This window comes from Cavia porcellus, unplaced genomic scaffold (assembly GCF_034190915.1).
Source record: "Cavia porcellus strain 051 isolate PalLab524CR breed Dunkin Hartley unplaced genomic scaffold, mCavPor4.1 scaffold_9, whole genome shotgun sequence".
NCBI lineage: Eukaryota > Metazoa > Chordata > Mammalia > Rodentia > Caviidae > Cavia > Cavia porcellus.
In genome coordinates, this window is record NW_026947492.1 from 33,304,551 (window position 1) to 33,322,886 (window position 18,336).

General features: G+C 37.1%; 1 protein-coding gene across 1 annotated transcript; it reads left to right on the plus strand.

Annotated features, from left to right (window-relative positions):
• Positions 1-8,490: 8,490 nt before the first annotated feature.
• On the plus strand, positions 8,491-16,549 carry LOC100729101 (stromelysin-1). The gene is made up of 10 exons (XM_003472809.4): positions 8,491-8,761; positions 9,691-9,935; positions 10,027-10,175; positions 10,303-10,428; positions 11,944-12,108; positions 12,272-12,419; positions 13,221-13,354; positions 13,907-14,066; positions 15,118-15,218; positions 16,143-16,549. Exons 1-10 carry the CDS (start codon positions 8,528-8,530, stop codon positions 16,241-16,243), a joined length of 1,563 nt encoding a protein of 520 aa, XP_003472857.2. The 5' UTR covers positions 8,491-8,527; the 3' UTR covers positions 16,244-16,549.
• Positions 16,550-18,336: the final 1,787 nt, after the last annotated feature.

Sequence of the window (18,336 nt, forward strand, 5' to 3'; positions counted from 1 at the left end):
ATGATGGGTAAAAAATGTCATGGAGAAATTATCTTAAAAGATTGGGACCGGAACTCCTAAGAGACCATTTACCATAGTGGGAAAGTGAAATATTTCTGCCCAGGGAACTACACAAACATTTGTAGAGCATACTGATGAGCTGACAGTTGAACAGGCAGGTGTAGCATCATAGAGACTTACAACAATCACAGGAAAACAACAAAAAAATGTCAATAATGCCCTACAAGGACGGACAGGAAAACAAATCACATGTGCTAACGTTGTAAGCGATAGTTGTGTATGGGACATGAAGTTTTCATGTGACAAGACTGCCTTCGGTGTGACAGTTGAAGCAAAGATTATTTCTATGGTGAAGTTTTGTTAGTACTTACATTGGTACCCACTTTTTTACTCTGATATTATCTTTTAGGTTTTGTAACTAAGCACATCCAATGTGAAAATGTTGATGTCTATTCTGAGCACTCATTACATATTTGATATTTTACTTTATTGATAACTTATTTTCTTGCTAAACATGCATTATGCAATATAATAAGAAGCTCCTGACAGAACAAGAAAACAAAAGAAGTGACAAGAATGGCCGGACACACAGGAAAGGAAAGCTAGGTGGTGAGAAGTGCACATGAAGCATGTGGCTGTCATGTGTGAAGACTGCCTTGGCCGTGACAGTTGAAGTCAAGTTTATTTTTGTGGTAGAGCTCTATTGGTATTTTCATTGTTGTTGATATAGGAAATTATTTCCAACATTATCTCTTATGTTTGTAAGCAAATACACAGCTTGTGTGAAAATATTGATGTTTATTCTAAATGTAGAAGACATATTACAATTTCATACTTTTTATTTTTTATGTTTATGTTTTCTATACATTATTTAATATAGTAAGAACCTCTGACCAAAACAGCCAAATGGGCAAGATGTCCAGTATATCTTACAAAAAGGTCAGAAAAGCAAAACACATGCACTGTCAGTGTAAGTGGTACATGTGTGTGGAGCATGTTGTTATTAGGTGTAAAGCCTAATATTAGGTGTGAAGTCTTTTGTGTGATAATTGAAATAAAGATTATTTTTGTGGTGGATGTCTATCTGTATTTTCATTGTAGCTGATACAGTAATTCATTTCCGATGTTATGTTTTAGACTTTGTACCCTAAAAAAAAGTCAATGTTGAAAATTTTGATGCTTTTTTAATGAACACTCGATAATAAATCCAATACTTTTTTTGTCATTTTTTCCTGTTAGATACTCATTGCTTAATATGATAAAACTCATAAAATTAAAATTAGTAATTCACCAAGAGAAATACTCTAAAGGACACATGTGTGTATCATACACCCACAATAATGTACCTTTATGACAAATTTGTATTATGGCTGCGGGCTGCCTGCGAAAGAGTCAATAGCAGTGCTTCCCAATGAGGAGGACTCAGTGATACATCCCAGCTTTCTCAGCCTGCCTATCATTTTCCGGTCTGTATAATCTACTTTCTGTACCAACTCTTCTTTCTTCTGTATTTCACTTCCCTTTTAAGTCCTGAAACAAGTCAGCTTCATCTTCTTCATATTCTAATCCTCATCAATCACTGCTACCTGGTAAATCTCACAGAAGCACAGTTCTGATATTGTCTCTTCTCTGACCAAGAACATTAAATGGAAAATTTTTCAATTTAAAAGGTAATTGTCTAGTACCCACTGAAGCAGTTAATCTCCACCTAGAGCACATAAAAACATTTTTAAAATGTTGCAGCACTGGAATCAACATTGCTTGCTTTGGAATGGATTTTCCCAGTTTTTATTTTCCCAATTGTTTTGGAATGAATTTTCCCAATTTTGAAACTTTATTGGGGAAAAAAGAAGATTCCGGGTTCTACTTGCATTTGTCTTATAAAAGTTCTGCTCATCAAAAAGAACTAGAAAGATACTTTTCTCCTTATAGAAACCAGGACACTTTTCTGTGAACTAGAAAACAACAAAGTTTTATTTCTACTAGCTGTGTATTGGTTTGGGAAATGGGAAAGACATTTCTGATCCTAGAGTTTCATTGCTCACCCAAGATATCTCACACGGGAGATGTTAACAGAACCCATGCTCAAATGTGCCGCTGGAGTCACTTCATTTCATTGATCAACCAACCTTCAGTTAAAAAATATATATATATATGTATATATATATTCACAATTGTCAACTTATTTAAAAAAGAACAAATACAGAATGGACAGGACAGGTCAGGCTACAAAGAGCATCCTAGAGCTTCTTTGCTCAAATAGTTTGACAAGTTAAATTTTCTGATGAAAGATAGCATGTCAGAAGCGTTGTGCAGCCCGGGGAGAAGGTTAGTCCCTAATGTTTACTGTAACGGTTCTCCTGCTTGCACTCTAACCCTCATGTAAAGAAAGTGCTCTAAAGAATATAACTGCATATATATTTAAGTGTATAAGATAGATAACCATATTACTGAGTTTTGTTGGATCATTGAACAAACCTGTTTCCAGTCTCACTGTTTGAAAGTCCACTTTATATGCTTTAATTTTGTAACTTGAACAACCATTTCTAAGATAACAATATGTAACCTATTAATTAGTGATTTCATATTGTTTATTTTTTCTGAAATTCTGTATAACTTGTACCCTTTCCCCGTTTTTTTTCTTTTTCTCCTTAAATTAAAAAAAAAATGTTTCTGAAGCAACATGTTGTACTCTCCAATCAGATGCAACACACTGTCTTTTGAAGCCCCACTAAAATCATTAATTCGTGTTATATTGTTTTGCATGCTTGACAAATTTACGCCAAGAATATTACAAAATGCTCTTCCTCCCGCCATAAAATCAGAGTTGCCTGAAGCCACGTAAGTCATTCCTAGTTCCGAAGAATGTGAATAATGATTTCAACATTTTTACCACTCGTGCTGAGTGATCTAAGTCATTATTATTCTTTTCTGTAATAGCAATGAAATGTTTTATTTCCATTGTCTGAAAAACAATTGCTAAAATGTAATTCAGGGTTTTATTTCTCTAGTGTGCCTTTATACTAGTAGCCTGAAGGTCATGCCACAGAAACAGTGTTCCAATTGTGATCCATAGTTCATGTGATTTCTAGATTGGGTATAGAATCTAAATATCCCTTATGATTTGCTGCTACCCCAACTGAGTAGCATTATACCTTCCCATGCAGCTTAAAGAAGAAAGCCAGATCGCTACTTCTTCTTGATCTGTACCTTTCGTTGAGTCACTTCAGAAACAGTATGTAATGATATACCTTTTCCTAACACTCATTGGTTCTAATTCAGACAACAGAAAATGACATGGACTTATGTGATGCACATGTTTGTACTTCCAGACTGTAGTGAGCACATTTTCAAGCCATCAGCTAGGGGAATATTGAAAGGCCCTCAAAAAGTAGAAGTAAGGTCTGATTTTAAAAATCCAGTTCAAGGATAAGGAAAAGGAGGAAAGAAGGAAGGAAAAAGGAAAAAAGACATAACTTTGTGTATATATATGATAGTCAAAATGACTATACTACTAATTGTATTAATTCTTGGAAAAGAACAATTAATACTCATGATTAGGTCAATTTTACATGTCTATATCTGGTAATCTAAGCATCCCTTTTGAAGGTAACAATATGCAATATTACAATCATTGTTCAATTTCTAGCCTCTTGCTTTGAAAACCTATACTGTTACTGTTTTGGGTTTGCTGTTGTTGTTTGTTTGTATCTTTTGCTTTTTGTTTTTCTTTCCTGTGTCTTTTTTTCTCTTAAATAAATTTTTTAAAAATCCAGTTCAGAATAGTCCCAAAGCACAGTTAATTCCAGCAAGAAGTCCTCAGATGGGAAATACAGGAAACCCATATTTTTTTTTTAACTCAAGGACCACCGGATAATACTAGACATGGCACAGCAGCCAGGCTAATCAAAAGTTCTAGCTGATGATACTCCCCTCCCCATATTAAATCCTGCACGATGGGGAAATAACATAATGTTGGATGTAAATACAATACATTCAGGTAGAGGGGAGCCTGCTGGGTTAGAACAACTGTTTTACTGAAGATTTGTGGGTAAAGGGCAACTTTAAACCTCCTCTTCTTTTTTCCCAAACTATCAGTCATCCAAGAATAGTGACCCAGGTGTTGTAATTTCAGCACTTGGTAGGCTGAGGCAGGAGGACAGCAAGCTCAAGGCTAAGCTTGAGACTGTTGAACTATTAATATTTTTCTTAAACTCTGGGGTGATGTTAACAGAAACGCATTTTTGTTATTATTCAGCTGAACTTACGGGATACCCTTGCTGCTTTTAGGAATACTTATTGTAATTAAAAAATTTTTTTTCAAACTTAATGAAACAATTAGTTCTGAAACTAATTTAACAATCTTAGAGTGTTTGCTATCTGAAAAGAATTAACTTTAGTTGTACCATCCGGAACAGAGCTATTTTTCAAGGATTAGTTCTGGAAGCTCAAGGAGGTAGTGCTGGCATTCATTCAGCTGTGATGAGGGGCCCTGGGGCTGTGTCACATGGCAAACTAGACTGTGGTGGAAACATGTAAAAGAGGGAGAGCCCCTACGGTGACACAGCAAACCCAAGAACCTGAGTCATTATGCTTTCACAGATGAAAAAAAGGACTAAGCTAGCCAGGTGCATATAGGATCATTTCTTAATCCCCTTATCTATTTCCCCTTCCACAGAGAATATTTGAAGATTTCTGTTGACAAACAGGCATAAAAATTGGCATGTATGACCTGTGAAAAATACATGTGAAAAAACCCTCTGTTTTGCTTCAATTGATAATCAGATGAAACATATTAAGACTTTTTCCGGCTGATGAAGTTGAGAATTTGGAAGAAAAATAGATGAAATTTTGTAAATTTCCATGGTCAGAATGGTGCTAAAAATAATAGGTATAAAAAGTCAGAAGAAAGTAGGCTTGGGAATGTAGGTGAGTGGTAGAGCACTAGTATGCTCAAGGACTGGGTTCATTCTCTAGTAACACACACACACACATGCACACACACACATGCACACACAGAAAATATATAGTTAACATGGTGTTAAAAGTTTTTCTCCTTTTGACATGGCTATAGATGATTTATTTTCTTCTTCCTACTAAATTTAGATATACTCTCAATTTTCATAGTAACATATAAAAATTTTATTATATTTTGTAGAAACATGACTTTAAACCAACAATAGTACAAACTCAACACCTCAGCTACAGATTATCTTCCACAATTGGGTTCCAATTTACCATTTCACTTTATGGTTCACATTTGATTATTGTTTTGCACTTCAGTAAAAGTAACTGTCATTTTCCATACAGACTTATTTCCCCCCAGTTGTAGGAGCCAAGCCCAGGGCCTTGCACATGCTGGGCAAGCACTGCACCCCTGAGCTCCATCCCCAGCCCTAGATCTAACTTTCTTACTCTGCACAGTTGTACATTCTATTGCTATATTTTCCTCCATCTCCAAATCATTTCAAATCCCCTTAATCATTGCTTCATCTATATATTTTTTTCCTAAAGTAAACACAGATAAAACAGGGGGAGGAAGGAGAAGAGAATGTAAAAAGAATTAAGATGTGTGTGTATAAACAATAATTCCTCATAAGGAATGTAATTTTTATGTTCTCTAAATATATATTAATAAAAAGAAACATTTGCTTTTTACTGCCTTTATTTTTATTGAGTTAATATCAGTTATCTCTTCTTTGAATTAAAACCTTGCCATCATGTCACTTTTTCTAATTTTTCAGCTAATTTTGTTACTTTTTAATTGATTTCTTTTTAGATTTTACCTCCAAATCTTCACACTTTATCTGGATATGCCAAGGACTTTATTTAGACACTTTATAAATTACATACAACTAAATTATCATGTTAGAAAGTTGTTGCAAGAGTCATATACCAGTAGATCTGATTAGTCACAGAAAAGCATGATAAACAGGACGACAAATGTGAAGACGCAGTAAATAGAGTGCTACTTATAATTGCAGTTTTTAAATACAAATTTCCACCAGTTTGAACTTAACTACAGACTTCTGACATTGTCTGACCAATAAGTATGGTTAGCCATGAGATAAATGGCTATTCATTACTGTGTTGAAAAATGTTCACTTTCCTGGTGCTCACATTTTCTCTCTCTGTTTGATATATTAACTAACATATCCTTGCTTTTCATCTCCCCTTCCTCCATTCTTTTTTTACTCAATTGTTCTTTAGTTTAAGTAACTTTTTCTATTTATAAATTGCTGGAATAAATTTAAGAACCTCTCTCATTGTTAGAAGCTCTCTAGTTCTATAATTTTAGTTTAGGTATTTGGAAGACATATGAATGAGAATTTTTAGTATGTTTTCAATTTATTGTTTTTTTAGAAAATCTTGTGATAGTTTGAGTTTTTTCTATGCAGACACAAGTATCAAAAATTCATTTAGAAGAGCAATTTGATAAATATGACCTGTAAGATGTGGGAATTTAGCATTGCATGATTTGTAATTTTTTGACTTTTAATCTATTTCTTTGATTTTTCTGTGAGTCTTTCATTCATAATTAATATGTTAGTAATTCTCTAAGCAGGTTTTGAGTATCTACTATATCCCAGGTGCCATGTTGAGTAGTAGCAATGCAAAATCAATTAAGATGTTTGTACCCTTAAGAGACTTACAATAAGATAGGGGACATAAACCACTACATTACAGCTCAGTGTGAAAAATGTAAATGGAAGCAGGTACAAGGATCACTGAGAAGTCAGTAGTGACTCTCCTTGGGGCTCAGGAAGTTCTCTCAGGGAACTCTGGAGCTTTTTAAAAATGTCACATTCTACATTAGCAAAACTTTATATTTAGTTCAGGCATTTTATTGTACATTTTAGTAATCACATTTGAACAATTAGGACAATAATCCTTCCAAATCTTAACCAAGTTTTATTAGTTATGATGGCAGAAAAAATGTAAAGGAAGACACTTAATCTAGAAGAAATTAACAATTGTGGCTACCATAGGCTTTCTGTTTTAATTTTTTACAGTGTTTTCTGCTGGGTCCCATTGTCCTTCTTGGCATTCATGCCTAGCACAGACTCTGCAGTCACCCCTGACCCCAGTCCTCACATCAGCATGGACTGTTATCTTTTCCTTAATCAAGAAAAAATAGTGGTTCTCCCAAAGGAATAGAGGATCAAAGAACACCAATTTTGAATTGTCTTTGGACAAATTTAGTCCAAAAACTGGATGTTTGAATCAGATGTATGACCGCCTGTGAAGTGATCATAACACAACCATTTGGGTATGTCCAGTTTTAGAGATTTTACTACCAATGAGATTTTACTATATATTCTATACATATTGGGTGAAATTTCTCTAACTGCTTATTTATGACCATACACAGCTAAAAAGCAAAAGAAATGTAAATGATAGAAAAATCTTACACTTATTAATAATTACTTATTGTACAACACTTTTAACATCTTACCTAGTTTTTATTGCCAGTGTGTTTCTCCCTTTAGCATGCACATAAACCAGCAAAGGAAAAACAAACCACAGCTAGTGATGAGGGAAGTGTGGAGTAGGTAGGTAGGAGGAGTAGGGGATGAGGCCTGTAAAAAGTCAGTAAAGTCCTTCCTCTCAACATGCTTAAAATCTTCCCTATTAGCATTTGTTATGCACTAGTAATGTGGACAATACAAAAAAGAAGGAAAGGAAAAGGGAAGAGAAGGACAGAGGAGGAAACAGAGGAAGGAATAAAGGAGGGAAAGGGAGATGAAGGGAAGGGAAGGGAAGGGAAGGGAAGAAAAAAAAAGTATAAGGAGAGAACGTAGGATGCTCCCTACACCCTCCATTTTCAAACCATCTACTCATTTGAATCTGGATATGAGAGAGAAGGAGATTGAAAAAGGAAAGAAAGAAGTGTAAAAGATAAAGACAGGAGACTAGCGGTCCAATAGGCAACATAATTCAGTTCTACCTTTATGGAGTAGCTATTGTGGGTTGCATCAGTCATTAATCAATTTGGTACAGAATTAAAACCAATTCCAAAATTTCTTTTTCACAGATTCTCTTTGTTCTTTTCTGCCCATGAGCTTCTCTTCCTTATGGATTAGCAAATGCAACCAGGAATCAGTTGCAGGTACTTCAAACTAAAGGCTCAGAAATGAGGAAATTTCCTTCCAGAATGCTATGCACTATATTTTAAAGTGTAATAGTACAGAATGTGACTACAGCTACACATCTGTACGTACAACTTTTCATTTGCTTACATCACATGAATCATTTTAGCATGTGTTCTTAATACAAACCTTTTTATAAAGTAATTTTGACTTTTTAACCAAGTCAACTCACATTTCTTCGCAAATACACAAGCATGAATTTTCTAGCGAGTTACAGCCAATTTTTCTAACATCAAGTGGCCCAGATTTTTCTTTTGCTCCAGGAAGCATTTCCTGGAGCTTAGTCACTGTTGTGCCTTGCGAAGTTTGTAAAGAAGAGTTGTTCATTGTGAAGTGGGACTTTTGGAAATGATCCTGCTGCCAGTGAGAAGAAAGTAATGGTGAGTCAATCTGCGGGTGAGCTGAATAAACGCCACTCTATAAAAGCTGAGCTGCAGAGAGTTGACCTAGACAGCGGTCGGCAGAGAGCAGGCAGTAATCCGTGCAGAGCTGCCAAAGCCAGGGACATGGAGAGGCTTCCCATCCTGCTGTGGCTGTGCGTGGCGGCCTCCTCCGCCCACCCGCTGAATGGAGCTGCCCGGAGAGAGGACAGCGGGATGGAGCTTCTTCAGGTAAGGCATGGAAGCAGAGTCACCCTGGGTGACTCTGGGCCACGTGAGGAAACCAGCTCAGCCTTGCACTGAGGAGTAGAAATAGTTGAGGGACTATTAACAGTTGCAGACTTTTGGAGGTGGAAAGACCTCAGTATCCACCATTAGGCCTGCTTCTTCTTTCTGGGAAGAAACAAAGGGCCAAAATATCAGGTATCTTTAAGTCACTCAGTGCGCGCCATCGGTGCTTGAGCCACGTGAGCGAGGGAAGAACGCATCAGCTATGTCTTACTTTGGAACTTTGTTCAGTCTTTTAATCCAATATAATTTTAGTTCTAAATATTCATAATGCTAACGTCATGCTTACTCAGAGGACTTTATCCAAACCTTTTGTAAAAAGCTACATCCTTGTGAGAAGCATAAATTGGAAAATTGAATAAATTTACCTAAAATACACAAATACATTCAAAAGGATTTATCTGTATATTTTGATTTTGTCCTTTAAGGACACTGGATATTTCATTGAATTTTCTACTTCACTGCTTTGGTGGCAAAATAAGCAACATATATATTTAGCTATAAAGGCAGAGTAAAGGTGAGCAAGAGTCTGTCATTGATCAATTAAATGAAACGTGGTATTTATTATTCCAACTATTCCAAAGCATAGTTGTTCAGGGATTTCAGAATTGAGATGAATGAGTACTTATTCCAGCAAGCTATCCAAATACTTCAAATATATTAAGTGAGCTACTGCAAAGATTTGTTGTAAATACCTTTAACTAAAACTCCTAAGAATGACTTACTACCTGTACTTATTCATTAGTTTCAATAATGCAATAATTAAATGAGTTAATATTAAATGAGTAATAATTAAAACAGATCTTGAAATTGAAGTAACTGGATAAAATATCACAATAATTATTTACAAATTATACATATTATTCCACTAGCAATATCTAGAAAACTACTACGACCTTGGAAAAATTGTGAAACAACTTGTTAGGACTCCGGGAGATAGTCCTGTTGAGAAAAAAATCCAAGAAATGCAGAAATTCCTTGGACTGAAGGTGACAGGAAAGCTGGATTCTGACACTTTGGATATAATACGCAAGCCCAGATGTGGGGTTCCAGATGTTGGTCAGTTCACCCAGTTTCCCGGCATGCCAAAGTGGAGGAAAAATGACCTTACTTACAGGTAATGGGTCCAAAAAGGTTTCCACACAATACTGAAATTTCATCAGCTGCCTCACAGTAAAATTATTGCGTTCTTCATTTTTTTCATAAAGGGTTGTGAATTACACACAGGATTTATCAAGAGATGAAGTTGATTCTGCCATTGAAAAAGCTCTGAAGGTCTGGGCGGAGGTGACCCCACTCACATTCTCCAGAATATATGATGGAGAGGCTGACATAATGATCTCTTTTGCATTTCGAGGTAAAACCCAAATCAGAACAAAACAAAAATATCTGAAATGCATCCATTTGTCTGGTGCTGTTTTATTAGAAAAGTGAAGAGAGCCTAATAACCTTATCATCCAGTTTAAATTTCTTTTTCTTCCTAGAACATGGAGACTATATCCCTTTTGACGGACCTGGAAATGTTTTGGGTCATGCCTATGCGCCTGGGCCTGGGATTAATGGAGACGCTCACTTTGATGATGATGAGCTGTGGACAAAGGATACAACAGGTTAAGGATGGTGTATCTCTCAGAATAAGCGCTATTTCTTTTTATATTTAGAAAACTCTTAATAACAAAGAATGATCAAGCAATGGTACCTTCTAGATTTTTCAGTGGATCAGGAATAAGCAGAATATATATATATATATTTTTTTTTTTTTAATCATTACTAGATACATTCTCAGATGCTCAAAAGCTAACGTTCTATCTTAGTAAGCACAATATAGGAAACATAAGTCATTTACTTAGTGATCATGTATCTTGTGTGATCTAAGGAATGCAATTATTAAAAGCATTTTCCCATTATACTGAATACCAGATATCCACAAAATAGTATATTGTATTGAATTAAACTAAAATGTACCTTGGATATTGCTTATGTAATTTACCTCATCTATTTTATTTTTTAAAAAAGAAATGAGATTTGAGTTTCAGAAACTGAAAATCTGCTTTCCCTCCCTCCTCTAGCTAAGTCAACCTTTTTCTACCTCTAAGTTAAGAATAACTTTTAAAGACTTGGTAACAAAGAAATTAACCCCCAAATACAATGCCCACACTGTTTAAGTTGAAGAATATTTCTCAGTTTATAATCTTGGGAATTGGCTTCCAAAGTTTAAAAAAAATGGCTAAAACAAATAATACTATTCCTGAAATTTAATTAGGATTTATGATAAAAATTTAAACAGATCAAGTATGAGTTTTGTACTGAGTAAAATCCTTGGCTTGATTAACATCTTTCAAAGGAAACTTTCCACAATCACAAATGATAACATAGTCACAAGTCACATAAATAAGACTTATAAGAATAAGATAGATTACTTGTTAAGTCAATCATAATTACTCAAAACCTTCAATTTCAGCATTATAGAATTTTAAAATATGTAATATGAAGGAAAAAAAATCTGAATACAGCCAGAATTTGTGTGTCCAAAATCTATTTTATTACAAATGTGGGACATTTTAAAGCAGTTTTGCAAATCCTATGACATATATCATTATTCACAATTTTGGACTTAGAGCATATGGAATGATGCTGAGGTTAAAATTATGCAGGCAAAATTCCAAGAGAAAATAACAGAAGCATAGTTGTTCAGGGATTTCAGAATTGAGATGAATACACTGATTTGTTTAACAGAGAGGGCAGGGAGAATGGCAAATATCAATACATTGAAACACTTTTAGCTTTTAGTTAATAAATGAAGAGAGAATTTTTTGTATTCTAGATGGGAGGCTTAATTCCATTTCTAAGCACAAAGAGAGGGACGTGGTTTTCCTGATGTTAAGAGACTGATATTAGAGAGATAGACAAATGGATATGACCAGGTACAAAGACTCATTTCAAGTCTGAGTCTTGAGATATACTTGGCTTTCCTTTAAGTACATAATCATTCAATTGCTTTTGTTAATCAACAATATAGGGGGAAACCCTGTGTGGTTCAAAAAGGTAAATATATACAATAGGCAACTGACTTATGTAATATTCATGATCATTCAGGGATGAGTAACTTAGGATTTCTTAAATAGGGACCAATTTATTCCTGGTTGCTGCTCATGAACTTGGCCACTCCCTGGGTCTCTTCCACTCAGCTGACCCTAAGGCTTTGATGTACCCCCTCTACAACTCCTTCACAGACCTGGCTCGGTTTCGCCTGTCTCAAGATGATGTGAATGGCATTCAATTCCTCTATGGTGAGTGATGCTGGAAAAATTAGACATTGTATCTTGGCAGTGGCGCTACAATTATATTTGCGATATAATTCAAACCCCCTTGAAAAGATTTGGAAACCATATAAATTCACACATGCATCACATTTTTCCTAATGACTTATCTTCCCTAATCTGTTGCCTTTAGGTCCTCCTCCTGCCTCTCCTGCTGACCCTAAGGTGCCCACTGAACCTAGCCATCAGGAGTCTGAGACACCACCAGCCTCATGTGATCCTGCTTTGTCTTTTGATGCAGTCAGTACCCTGAGGGGAGAAATCCTGTTCTTCAAAGGCAGGTCAGGCCGGAAACTTACATTTTCCTGTCTATTCTTATGATGTTCAATGCTTAGAAAAGGAAACAAGGAAAAACTTGGTGGAGATCTTTAAACATTTAAGACGAAAATGTTATCTTTTCTACCTTTTCCTAAAATTGTCAAGTTCAGTTTTGAAGACTCAGGATGATTTGAACCCTTGCTCAGACTGTTGGTCCCAAATGTCCTGAGTACATTTCCAAAAAGTACAAGTAGATTTTTAGCATCAAAAAAATTATTTTACTTCTTTTCAAAGTGACGCCTGGATAAGCTTCACCTTCAGTCAATTAATTTACTTAATACTGGATAAATATACACATAATGAAACACTGACACTGAACAAATGAAAGAAAAATATTTTGATTCTCCAGATCTTATACTCATCCATGAGAAAGATCTTTTGTGCGTTTTTGCATTATTGATCTATGTGTATACAAGAAGAGATGATACACACACGAGAACATACGCACTATTTTTTTGAAAATTGTGCATGGTAGTCTAGACAAACACTGTTTTGCAAGTCCTGCAGGTAGTTACAACTTATAATGGGGCAATAATTGAATGTTAAAATAGCTTTCTTTTCAAGGAAGACATTGCACTGGACACCTGCGACAGGAAGTGCGCTGTGATATTCTGGAGAAAAAGGAAACATACATACATATATCCCAGGGGCCTCTGTCATCTGGCTAGGAGCAGGGCTGGAGAAACATGAGTGAATTAAGAAAGTGAGGAATGTAAAGATGAGAAATCATTTTCAGCTCATACTTCTTTTTATGTATATTTCAGGCATGTTTGGCGCAAGTCTCTCAGGACTGCTGAACCTGAGCTTTATTTGATCTCTGCCTTTTGGCCAGCCCTTCCTTCAGGCCTGGATGCTGCTTATGAAGTGACTAGCAAGGACACTGTCTTTGCTTTTAAAGGTAATTATTATTCTTTTTAAAATTTTATTTTACATTTAGAGTATTTCAGGTGAAGACTTTAAATGGGTTTTTTTTGTTGGTTTGTAGGTTTGTTGGCTTGTTTGCTGTGCTAAGGGTAAAACCTCACACGCACCAGATAGATGCTCCATCACTGAGCTATATCCCCAACTCTAAAAATTTCCTTAACTTGCTTAAACATATCCTCTGACAAACAAAGCAAAACAGTAACTTGAATAGGATTTTAATTTTCTGTATCACCTCAAATTTTGGCTACCAAGTTAGCCAGTGGAGGGGAGGAAGTGACAAGGTTTATTATGATTTTATTTTTATTTTAGAGGTTAATTACTAAACACAGGAAGGGAAATTAACCAATTATAAATTCCTTCACTCTTTCTATATGCACATTTTTTAAAGGCTCAATAGGGAGCTGCTGCTTAAGTCTAAAATTCAGACCCCTTTACCATGAAAATCAAAGATGTGGAACCGTACTTCTAAAACTAAAAGGTTTAACTACTATAATTTTCATATAACTGTGAATACTTTCTAAAACAGGAAATCAGTTCTGGGCCATCAGAGGGTTGGAGATGCAAGCCGGTTTCCCAAAAAGCATCTACACCCTGGGCTTCCCAGCCACAGTGAAGAAACTAGATGCAGCCATTTTTGTCAAGGAAAAGAAGTGGACATACTTCTTCGCAGAGGACCAATACTGGAGGTACAATGACATGGGAGCAACTTCGCTTGGAGCTTGATTACGGAAATAATTTTCTTTCCTTCAGAAAGTCCACATACTCTACTCCACTGCCCTCTTAATAGGAGTTTGGGGTTTAGGAACCGTAGAGAATCGCTTACCTTCAATCACAGACAGCCTTTGTACTTGGCATTTTTAATCGCTCTTGTGTTAAATCCCAAGTGAAGCAGACTTCTGCTCCTTCTGTGCCACTCCCCACCTGCTAGCCTCTTCTTCCTCCCACCTGTTCAAATCCTACCCATTCTTTACTGCCTGTCTCAAGCCTGCCACCTCCATGAAGCCCTCCTGTTTGAATCTCAAGCCCAATGTACCTTTATCTTCCTTTAAATGATTGCCTGGGAGTCAGCTTTCCTTTCTTGTGTCCCAGAGTTTTGCTCATTATCTCATTATGCATTTGTCCTGGCTTCTGACAAAACCATACGTTTTTCAAGGGTTTCTTTTGTCTGTTTAAAGAGCTAACAAACATCAGCAAACATACTCTGCTTTATCACTACTTGGGTCTTGCACCCAGGCTGGTTCCTGGGCCATGCCATGAGACACTGAGATGTCAGAGCAGATCACCAAATATCTAAATAAAGGACCACAAATCTATTTGTTGTCCTTTTCTTCTCGTCCCAATTTTTAACAGGCTGTCACTGAAAACCTTATGTGAGTGGTGGGATGGCCAGCATACATAAGCCAGCTATGGTAGAGATCTAGAGATTCAAATCACTCTATTGCACATTTGTTCACATCTTCATATGCTTCTTATAGAAAGTTAAGGTTTTTTTTTCCTATCCAGCATCAATTGCAATAAAAGGTAGTATCTTCTTAGGGGAGTGTTGCCCCTTTCCCTGGTGGGTGTATGGTTTTAAGAGCCAAGTTAGTAGTACTATTAAAATCACATATATCTGTGGTGATAAGGATGCTTGGTATCTATTTGTAGTACACAAAATGTTTACTAGAATTCTACATGATTTATGAATTTTGGTTAATGGCCTCTCTGCAATCTTGAATCTTGTTTTACTTGGTACAGATTTGATGAGAAGAAACAGGTCATGGAAGCAGGCTTTCCCAGAAAGATAAGTGAAGACTTTCCAGGGGTGGAAAAGGTTGATGCTGCTTTTGAAGCATTTGGTAAGAGGATGCTTAATCTGTTGATAATTAAAATGTTTTACAGTATGTAAAGAAACAGAACACTTTTTAATAATGTGGTGTTAAAAATGGAATTCCTCCTTTCCCCCTTCGAAAATCCAAATTCTCCTACTTCTTGTGCCAATAATATGATTGCTTCACAACAGTTGTTTTGAACACAATGACCATCAAGATAAACCTCTCTATCTTATGTCTGCATCCAGAGTCCAAGCACTCAGGTGCTGTTCCTGTGCTATCGCCCTTCTTGAGCCCTACACTAGTGCGGAAATCCCATGAGATGATGTGGTCAAGATTGATGCTGGCTGGACAGCCTTCTCGTGCATCCAATCCTGTTTTTCCTACTCTTTCCCAAGGAAACTTTCTCCATCTGTTCTGAGTTAGTCAGTGATTGACCACGTGTGTTCGTCATCAATTCTTATCTTCCCATTCATTTAAAGTTTTTTTAAAATATTTTTTTCCTATTCAAGGATAAATAAGTAAAGGTTGATGATCTTTATGGAACAATTACGTGGGCATCAGGTTTGCACAGCAGTAAAGGGGCCTCTGGCAGTTTGAATGAGTCGCTGTGCTTCTCTGGGGTCAGAAATGCCCCCTCATGCTGCACTGTGGTGAAAGAAAAGTATTAGAAATAAAGAGATCATGGTTTTTATACTAGCAAAGAATTTTTTTCTGCTTGGAACTGGAAACCCAGAACCTGACTTTGCTATCAGACAAATGTGACCTGGAGTACACTTTCTATCTGTCCTTGAGTAATCATGGGTGAGCAAATGCTTCGAATTGTTCCTGACAGAGTAAATCTCTATAATGGCTTTCTGTTTCCAGTTCTCTCTGATCCGAAGTTTTGCATGTTGCCACTTTTCTCCTTTGGAAAACATCTCTCACTTTTTCTCTTGCTTGTATTTGCAGGATTTTTCTATTTCTTCAATGAGTCTTCACAGTTGGAGTTTGACCCAAATGCAAAGAAAGTGACACACACTTTGAAGAGTAACAGCTGGTTTAATTGTTAGGAAAGATGTATAGAAGGCACAATATGGGCATTTTAAATGAAGCTATGAACTTTGCACCTAAATCTTCGTGAACTGAAGCAGTTCGTGTTCTCCTGTGTATGCAGCGACAGAACTCAAGTCTGAGCTGTGTATCCCGCCGGGCACCTTCCCCTCATACAGGGCATTCACAGGGCTGCTGCCCACTGCACCTCATCACATGAGTCGGCTTCCACATGGAAGGGGAGGGCTTGGGGCAACAGACCAGTGACTGTATCTATGTGGACTACTTGCTTATTATTTAATAAAGATGATTTATTGATTATTTAATTATAGTATTTCATTTGATTGCAAGAAGAAGTCATCCTCATAGTCTTGGGCTGTAGGTAGTTGGAGATGCTCGTTCAGTGGAGGTGGCAGGGTCAGTGTCTCAGTGGCTGGGGCCTCACGATGGCTTATCCAGAACTGAAGAGCATTGTTCGTTTGCCCTGCACCATGCCCTGCAGACATGCTGGTTTCAGGCATTATTTTGTTCTGCTATACCTGAGGAGCAGGATCTAGGCCATAGATTCCCAATGGTTTTGGTGCTAGGGACTGGTTTCATGGAACACAATCTTTCTACAAGCAGTGGGAGCAACCTAGTTCCCCGGCGTATGCAGTTCATGGCAGCGTTCTCCTGTGAGGATCGATCCTGAGCTGAGCTCGCAGGAGGCAGAGCTGAGGCAGTAATGTCTGCTATGAGGAGAAGCAGTTAAGTACAGATGAAGCTTCGCCCCTCACCCTCTGTTCCCATCTGACTGGGCAGCCTGATTCCTAAAAGGCCACATGTATTAGCCCAGGCTGGGGACACCTGATGTAAGAGGGTGAGGTCCTTGTTGTAGGGCAGGCTCTGGGTATAATCTCAAGTGAACCCAGTTAATTACAGCAAATCACCTTCTTCACATACCTGATTTTGTTGGTGGGGAAAACACATTTGTTCGTTGACATTTCTCTTTCTTATATATTCCCTCAGTGAGCCACCCTTCACTGTCTCAGCAGAGAAACTTTCTCTGGTCACACATGAAAACATCCTCTTGTATCAATTTTGTATTTTTTCTATACCTGGAAGTTAAGTCACAGTTCTTCTGTTTGTTTTCTTGTTTTTGAGTCAGTGTCTCAATCTGTAGTACATATAGGCTGACCTGGAACTCTGTGTGCCTCAGGGTGGGCTCACATAACTTTTCTGCCTCAGCCTCCAGAGTGCTAGGATCACAGTCATGCACCACCACGCCCAGCCGTCAAGTGACAATTTTAAAGGTTTTTCTCTCCTTAAGTGATGCCTCTAACACAGTGTCTAGTCGGGAATGCTCTTGGCCATCAGCTTGTCCATTCATCTGAAGATCACTTAGGAACCATTTTCATCATGCCAGGCAGTGTGCTAACTTGTAGGCACAGGAACGTGAAGAAGACAGGCATGGTCTCTGTTCTCACTGAAGTTATAATGCAGCAGAAAAGAATATATACAGATAACTACAACTGAGAATATGCCATATAAACTTAATAAATGTGATAAAGAAAAAACCAGATTCGTTTTGACAGCATAGTAGGAGGATCCACTCTGAACTGGGGACTTTAGAAGAACTTTTAGGATAATGACATTGACAAGGGTTAAGGGAAGGTGTGGAGATGGCAGCTTGGACTAATGTAGTCATATTGGTAAATCCGAGATAAGAACAGAATACACGTAGATGAGATAGACAATAGGACTCTATGATAGATTGAATATGCAGAGGGAAGGGGAGTGTCCAGAATAATTCCAAAATAAGTAGCCAACATGAGGTGAATGGTGACAGAATTTGCTGAGAATAAATGAAGTCTGGGAGAAGTTTGTTAGGAAAGAGTAAAAATTAGGATGCACTGCTTATCTTTATTTTTAAAATATCTATAAGATATTCAAGTAAGCCATGAGGCAAGCTAGTTAGGTGCTCAAAAGAAAGAATATATCCAGCCCCTTCCTGTAAGTCAGTGCCATTCATGGGCCACAAGGAGCAGAGCCAGATGCTAGCCCCTGCGTGTGAGTTGGTGCCATTCACAGGCCATGGGGAGGAGAACAAGAAGCCAGCCCTTTCCTGTGCATT

What these genes read in the sequence shown, in the direction of transcription:
- LOC100729101 (XM_003472809.4), top strand. Translation starts at nt 8,528, where the DNA reads ATGGTGAGTCAATCTGCGGGTGAGCTGAATAAACGCCACTCTATAAAA. An exon ending in GATCTCTTTTGCATTTCGAG is followed by an intron (nt 10,176 to 10,302) that starts GTAAAACCCAAA and finishes TTTTCTTCCTAG; the next exon opens with AACATGGAGACTATATCCCT. An exon ending in TGGCATTCAATTCCTCTATG is followed by an intron (nt 12,109 to 12,271) that starts GTGAGTGATGCT and finishes TGTTGCCTTTAG; the next exon opens with GTCCTCCTCCTGCCTCTCCT.